Source organism: Octopus bimaculoides, chromosome 1 (genome assembly GCF_001194135.2).
Source record: "Octopus bimaculoides isolate UCB-OBI-ISO-001 chromosome 1, ASM119413v2, whole genome shotgun sequence".
NCBI lineage: Eukaryota > Metazoa > Mollusca > Cephalopoda > Octopoda > Octopodidae > Octopus > Octopus bimaculoides.
The window spans coordinates 8,929,511-8,937,606 of record NC_068981.1 but is presented as its reverse complement, the minus strand read 5'-3'; the positions used below and the strand labels follow the sequence as shown (position 1 = coordinate 8,937,606).

At 40.4% G+C, this 8,096-nt stretch overlaps 1 protein-coding gene across 1 annotated transcript in view; it reads right to left on the bottom strand.

The window, feature by feature from the left end:
• LOC106869958 (sodium-dependent multivitamin transporter) overlaps nt 1-8,096 on the bottom strand; it is a 96,045-nt gene that overhangs the window by 41,476 nt on the left and 46,473 nt on the right. The window contains exon 3 of the mRNA XM_052978349.1: nt 4,127-4,178. Coding sequence (XP_052834309.1) covers nt 4,127-4,178 — 52 coding nt within the window. The remainder of the gene's footprint in view (nt 1-4,126; nt 4,179-8,096) is intronic.

Here is an 8,096-nt window from a genome sequence, read left to right as displayed (position 1 = left end):
ACACACACACACACACACACACACACACACACACACACACACACACACACATACACACACACACACAAACATACACACACACATGACAGGCTTCTTTCAGTCTCCGTCTACCAAATTCACTCACAAGGCTCTGGTCGGCCCAACACTATAGTAAAAGACGTCCAAGGTGTCACTTTTAGTTTCTAAAACAAAAACTGTAAATTTATTATTTTTCCTTTTTTGGAATAAAGCACAACACTATTCCTCTGCGTCTCCACTTATCTTAGCATCACTCTAAACTCTGTCTCCAGTCGACCTCTCTCATGACAAATTACATAATTATTCTTACAGCAAACGATTTCCTGACAATGCGTAGATTAGATAATAACCCATCTACTATTAAATGACGTTTGTACTATTTCCCTCTTGTAACAATTTGACATTCCACAAATATTTTTCAAGCACGATTCAAGACTATCGCATCAACGACTGACTTCAAGAATGCTAATTGATAGGATTAAAGAATTGCCACGTGACACATGGACAGTTAATATTCTTCGAAACATTACTGATGCTACTGATAAACAGTATCCCTGTTGCTGGTATTGAGGTCGGCGAGCTGGTAGAATCGTTAGCACGCCATTCGATTGTTGGAATCGCCATAATGGACTTACTCCTCCCCTAAAATTGCTGGCCTTGTGCCAGAGTTTGAAATCAGTATTATTGGTGTTCGAAGGCGACGAACAGATAGAGTCATTAGCATGCCGGGCAAAATGCTTAGCGGCATTTCGTCCGTCTTTACGTTCTGAGTTCAAATTCCGTTGAAGTCGATAAAGTAAGTACCAGTTGAACACTGGGGTCGATTAGGCTTGCCCACCTCCTTTGAAATTATTGGCCTCATGCCAAGATTTGGAATCAATATTACTGGTATTCAGCAGAAGATTAGCTCTGATTTAATAGATCGAAATCGTTCCAGCCTGAACCATCCTATCTTTTTAGGACTATCTATGGTGATGTTGTTCAATGAGTTCTTCCATTTTTAAACATGATAAGATGTAACTTGAGGGAATTTGCCTACTATTTCTAGCTGACCGAGCAACATTATTAACGTTTATAGCAACATCATTAATCGCTGTAAACGTCACAAATATTGCTGCAAAACGTCACAACTGGTAAGCAATAATGTCGTTGGTTACAGATTTGCAGGCAGACCAATGATTGGTTCATACTCATTTCTCATGGAGAGAGAGAGAGAGAGAGAGAGAGAGAGAGAGAGAGAGAGAGAGAGAGAGAGAGAGAGAGAGATAGAGAGAGAGAGAGAGATGTCTTTGGCTTGTTACAGAGAATTCGTTCAGAAAGCACCTGAAGCCATAATAGACAACACCAGCTCAAAGCATGCTGTGCAGTGGAATCGAAATATTCTTGAGGCATATTCGAACCCGTAAGAAGGCCATTCACTGTATTTTGTCACGAAGAAAATTTCTTGCTGTAGACAAATAGGTGTCAGCTCATAACACTCCCTAACAATATGTGCGGGATGCATGCATTTCGGAGTGGTTATCTCCTCTTCCGCATCAGAAACTGGAAAGGGGGTCGCTACGAACGGACACGAAAATGATATTCCCGTAATCGTCGTTCAATGATTTTGTTGTGTGGAAGTAGAACACCCCTATTAGTTGGCTCCTAATGGACTGTGCCACAATATAAATGGACATACGCAGAGAACCTTGAGAGCAGTGTAAAGCCGAGAGTTGCGTATTGTCGAGGGTTATCACCAGTATGTTGAGTAGAACGATTTGCAAGGACATTATTATTATCCTGTGGAGGCGCAATGGCCCAGTGGTTAGGGCAGCGGACACGCGGTCATAGGATCGCGGTTTCGATTCCCAGACCGGGCGTTGTGAGTGTTTATTGAGCGAAAACACCTAAAGCTCCACGAAGCTCCGGCAGGGGATGGTGGCGAACCCTGCTGTACTCTTTCACCACAACTTTCTCTAACTTCTTATTTCTGTTGTGCCTGTAATTCAAAGGGTCAGCCTTGTCACACTGTGTCACGCTGAATATCCCCGAGAACTACGTTAAGGGTACACGTGTCTGTGGAGTGCTCAGCCACATGCACGTTAATTTCACGAGCAGGCTGTTCCGTTGATAGGATCAACTGGAACCCTCGACGCCGTAAGCGACGGAGTGCCAACAACAACAATTATTATCCTGTTATATCGTACGTCGAACGTGTGATACAACAGATTTCTTGTGCTATTCCGCGGGTCGCTGTAAATTACATACGGGGTGACAGCACTAAGCAGTGATGTGTTTAAATACAGACTTGTTACCTGTTCAAATATGTTTGAGGCATATTCGTAAGACATATTCACTGTATTTTGTCACGAGATTAGTTAAATCAACGTTAAATTAATCAGCAATAAAACATCTGTGTAACCCCTGCAGAACTTAGCACAGTCCTGAGTTCACTGAAATACTCCTTTTATACACCAACGGTTAATGTAGAAGCTACCCAGAAGGCATTGTTTTGATTAGTGAAGCCTTATCAATACTCTCTGATGCGAGTAACTATGTGCGGGTGTCTTTAATAAGAGACCTGCTCCATTAGATAACCCCGACGACCGCCAACTCTCCTGTCACCACCACCTCTATCTTCCCCGGTACTCCACCATTGCCACTGCCACCCTACCATCACTATAACCACTACGAGGGTCGTTTGAAAAGTTCATAATCTGACTAAGACACCTTCATAGAATGTGACCAAATGAGTCAACCTAGTACCCCTTGCGGTCCGCACACTTCTCTAAGAATTGCAGTGCTTGGATCCCATTGGTGAAGAAGATTTCATCCTGTTGGTCAAAAACATCATCAACAGCAGATGCGACGCCATCATCACTGCGATGCTGGCTCCCAGCCAAGTGTTTTTGCTGATGGGGGGATCAGATAATAGTGAGATGGGGCGAAGCCAGGCTAATAGGGAGGCTGATCAACCAGTTCAAAGCCATAGCTTTCATCCTGTTCGTCAAAAAAGCAGCCATTGAAACCAATGACTTGTGTGCTGGAGGAGCATTGTCCTGATAAAACAAGACCCCTTTCATCGGTCTTCCTGGCCGTTTGGTCTCGATAACCTTTCGCAACTGCCTCAGCAAGTTGACATAGTACTCTCCATTGATTATGCGGCTCTTTTGAAGATAATCAATAAACACAATACCTGTTGCATCCCCAAAGATTGAGGCCATCACATTCCCGGCAGATGAAAAAACCTTGGCCTTTTTCGGAGCAAGAGAGGAGGGGGTGTTTCCACTGCATGGATTGTTTTTTTTGTCTCTGGCTCCAAACGATGAAGACATCACTCATCCTAGGTTAGAAACATTCTATGATCTGTCGCAAACAATGTCAGATTTTCCTGTCATGTGATCAGCCTGGTGCACTTTTCATCAGGTGTCAGCAAACGTGGCACCCACCGAGCAGAAACCTTTTTCATACCAATTTGATAGCGCAGAATATTCTCAACTCTCTCACAGGATATATTAATAGCATCGGATATTTGATTTATAATCAGTTGTCTGCCACCCATCACCATATGGTGGACATAATCAATGTTTTCCTCGATGGTGGCAGTTGCAGGACGTCCAGACCGAGGGTCATCTTCAATACTCTCCTTTCCTTTCCTAAATTCAGATGCCCCACTTTTGCACTGTTGATAAAGATGAAGCATTAACCTCTAATGTAGCAACCATGTTAGCATGAATGTCCCTGGGGACTAAAGCCTTTTTTGTAGATACTTGGTTACACCATGATGCCACACTTCATCCATTTTCAGCTGAAGTCACTTCTAGTCACTGGTCTTCTTCGAACAGTCAGATGTCACTTTACGTAGAAAGAAACAATGCATTTAATAAGAAGGGTTGTGGTTTCACTGCTCGAACATCACTCCTTCATGGTCAACCTTTTCGGCTCATCCTCGTACACCACCACCACCACCACCACCACCACCACCACCACAACAACAACAACAACAACAACAACAACAAATGCTAAACAAGTAAAAAGCAAACGGTGAGGAAAGGAAAATAAAAAAAAGGAAAGGAAAATAAAAAAAAGAGAGTGAAGTTAGAATGAAAACGAATAAAGACAGACTTACTTTGACTGATGGTAATGGCGGGTGCATAGATGACTACGGACATATAGAATATCTGGAAGAGAGGAACACAAATTCAGTTCTGTGAAATCGCTTTCAGTTGCAGACAACAAATAGGAAATATAACATTATTGGCCTTTACTACTACTACTACTATCATTTCTATTATAGGCACAAGGCCTGAAATTTTGGGGAGAGGACTAGTCAATTAAATCGACCCTAGTATTGCACTGGTACGTAGTTTATCGACCCCAAAAGGATGAAAAGTAAAGTCGACGCTGGTGGAGTTTGAACTCAGAATGTAAAGGCGGGTAAAATATCGCGAAGCATTTTGCCCGGAATACTAATGGTTCTGCCAGCTCACCGCCTAAATAATAATGCTAATAATAATAATGATGATGATAATAATAATAATAATAATAATAATAATAATAATAATAATAATAATAATAAGAAGAAGAAGAAGAAGAAGAAGAAGAAGAAAAAGAAGAAGAAAAGACATTATACATAAGAAACCACACATGGTTTCTATAAATGTTTAACATTCTTGAATAAACTTTCAATGGCATAAATTTTACACACACACACACTCATATACACACACACGCATGCACGCATGCACGCACGCACACATACACATACGCACACGTACACACACGCATACATACGTACACGCACACATATATACATACACACGCGGTTGTAAAACGAAGTGGAACTCCAAACTCATCTAACATCATTCCTATTGGCTTGGCTATTTCTGCTGTGTCTGATGAGGAATGCTACAAATACTCAGGAGTAGATGAAAATATTTCCAGTAATGGAACCTGTAAGAAAGAGCGTGTAACCAGGGATTATAACATCAAGATAAAGAAAATATGGTCCTCGGAAATTTCTGAAAGGTAATAAATCGGTAGTACGTTTGTCATACCAGGCATACCAACACTTGGATTAAATGTTTGGTGGATAAGATCCGAGTTATTGAGGTAAAAACCTGAAAATAGTTAAGCTTTTCTAGGAATTTCCACATCAGCAGTGATGTAGACATCTTTACTTTAAACGTAAACAAGATGTCAGAGAATGAACATCGATTGATACAACTTTTAAATATTGCGCTATATTTCTTCGAGAACATCTAGTAATCACCAAATGTCGAAGTCCTGCCATGGATCAAGTATGTTTACATGAAATAGGTAGCATGATGAGAGTTGGAAAGGAGCTTCTCAGAAAGTATACCTGGAATGATGACCAAAGGGACATGCATCCTGAGAAGGTGCACAACTCCAAAGTACTAAGTCACCAGAAGAGTATTTGTATGTATACAAGTAAAAGGTTGTGCATGACTATATTCCTAGAAGACTTCACAGTAACAGAAACGTTGATGATCAAATTAGTTTATCTTGGATTAACAACTGAGGTATTAGCTCTCGTTTGGAAAGATATACTTCTGCAATACAAGAACAGGAAATAGTTTATATCTTTATATTGGATATATAACACATCAAAGCAGGGCAAAAGAAAGCATTTACACGACGCACTACTATTACTATTACACAAGACTCAACGCTATCAATCACGGCTCACGGTGAACTGCTTACCAACCCGAAATGCCAATCGCTCACAGTTCTTTAATTTATAACAATGAGTGAGTCTACCTTTAGTCACTTGAGGGGTGGTTGGAATAGTTCCACAACAAAATACCAGAGGTACAAAAAACGATAGGGATGCAGGTAAAGTATCTTCAAGCAATAACTGATAAAGACTCCGTAGAGGATGTCACCAACATCACAAGTATTACCTACTTACAGGACATGATGTGATTAGAACATTATATAACGAAATCTGTAGGTAAGATAATCTCGAGGAGACAAATATAAGAAGCTACAGTGATGCGGAGGACAGGATCTAATATGAAAGAAAACAGGTATAATATATCTGTCAAGACTTCAATAAAATGTAAGCAGAACAGACCAGACATAATGATCTGAGACAGAGGTTGGAAACTATGCACAACAGTTGAGATCAGTTGTCCAGCATTTGTGAACCGAGGGTTAAAAATAAATGAAAAAGAGAACATCTACGACGAACTAATGAGAAATTGTAGTTACTCCATCTGGATCATAAGTTTAGATTTCTGACAATAATTATTGGTGACTTAGTACCAATCTTGAGAAGCTGAGTTTGACAAAACCACAGAGAAGGCGTCTGATCAGAAAATTACAGCCATAAACAGTCAGAGGCACTGTCAAAATATGTAAAACATTCATAAAGTTTAGAGTGTAATAAGATCCACATATTCAATAACATCCATACCTGCTCATATGTGTAATGGTTGGACAAAATAATGGAAACGCTACTTTGATATTTAACTATTTTTTTTCTATTGGCAAATCCAAGTCTGCTTTACTCTGTGCACGTGTGTTCATATGTGTTACGTATGACTTGTACGTCCTGATAAAGCAATCTGTTTTTTAAAAATATATTTCAATAAGATCAATGCATAACCTAACTGATTTCTAAAGAGAACAAATCGTTGAGGCGAAGATTATTGGAACTCTAGTCACTAAAACTGCTGGATTGTTTAATGTGGCCAGAGATACTGTCTCTAAAATCATAGTCATTCGAAAACCAAGCGAAAACCAATGCTGGCAAGTGTGATTTTGGATGGAAGGTAAATCTCACAAAGATGGAATACAGAATAATGAAACGTATTTGAAGCCATCGAACTACGCCAGCAAAAGTGGCAACTCAGCTAAATCACCACCTTGTCAACCAAAACCGTTTGTCTTGAGTTCCATAAAGCTGGATTCCATGGGAAGGCTACAATTGCTAAAGCTCTCCCGTTCCTCATCAATATCAAAAATGATGTTTAAACTCTCAGAAATGGTCAATGGCTCAATGGAAAAACTTCATCTTCTCTGATGAATCATCATTCACCATTTTTTTCCCACTGCAGGGTATGTTTATGTCTGGTGACAGCCCAAAGGAAGATTTAAACCTGACAGTTTGACTCCTACCACGAAGAGTGAAGGGCTGTTTCTATAAGGATTTCGACAGCCATATCCCAGAATTCCCTTTGCACTTTAGTTATTCTATATGGCAGAGTTAATTCCAAGGATTATTTGAGTATTTGGGCTGATCATGTTCATTCTAAGGTACAAACATTGTTCCCTGATGGGAGCACAATCTTTCATGAGGATAATGCACCGGTTCATACGGCTGATGTTATTCAAAACTGTTACGAAGAGCACAAAAGTGAGGTAGACCATAGGAATTGGTTCCCACCAATCCCTAGATCTCAGCATAATCGAACATTTGGAGTTCATTTCGGAACAGCAAGTGTGGAACCGTTTCTCTCTGCCATCGTCGCTGAAAGAGTCAAAGCAGGTTTTACGTGAAGAATGGCTCAAAATCCTGCTAGCAACCGTTCAGAAGCTGTACCAGTCAATTCCTCGACGTATTAAAGCTGTGAGTAATGCCAAAAGTGAACCAACTCCGTATTAAGTAGTAGTTTCAAATTTTGGCCCAAGGCCAGTAATTTTAGAGGAGGGGAGGATAAGTCGACTACAGTAATCCCAGTCCTCAACTGGTACTTATTTTATCGACCCTGAAAGGACGAAGGGAAATGTCGACTTCAGCGAAATTTGAACTTAGAACGTAAAGACGGACGAAATACCGGTCAGTATTTCGTCCGGCATGCAAATGATTCTGTCAATTCTCCACCTTAAATTCCGTATTCTTTTAATCTTTTACTTGTTTCAGTCGTTTGACTGCAGCCATACTGGAGCACAGCTTTTAGTCGAAGAAATCGACCCCAGGACTTATTCTTTGTAAGCCTAGTACTTATTCTGCCAGTCTCTTTGGCTTAACCGCTAAGTTACGGGGACGTAAACACACTAACATCAGTTGTCAGGCGATGGTGGGGGACAAATACAGACACACACACACATACACAAATATATATATATATATA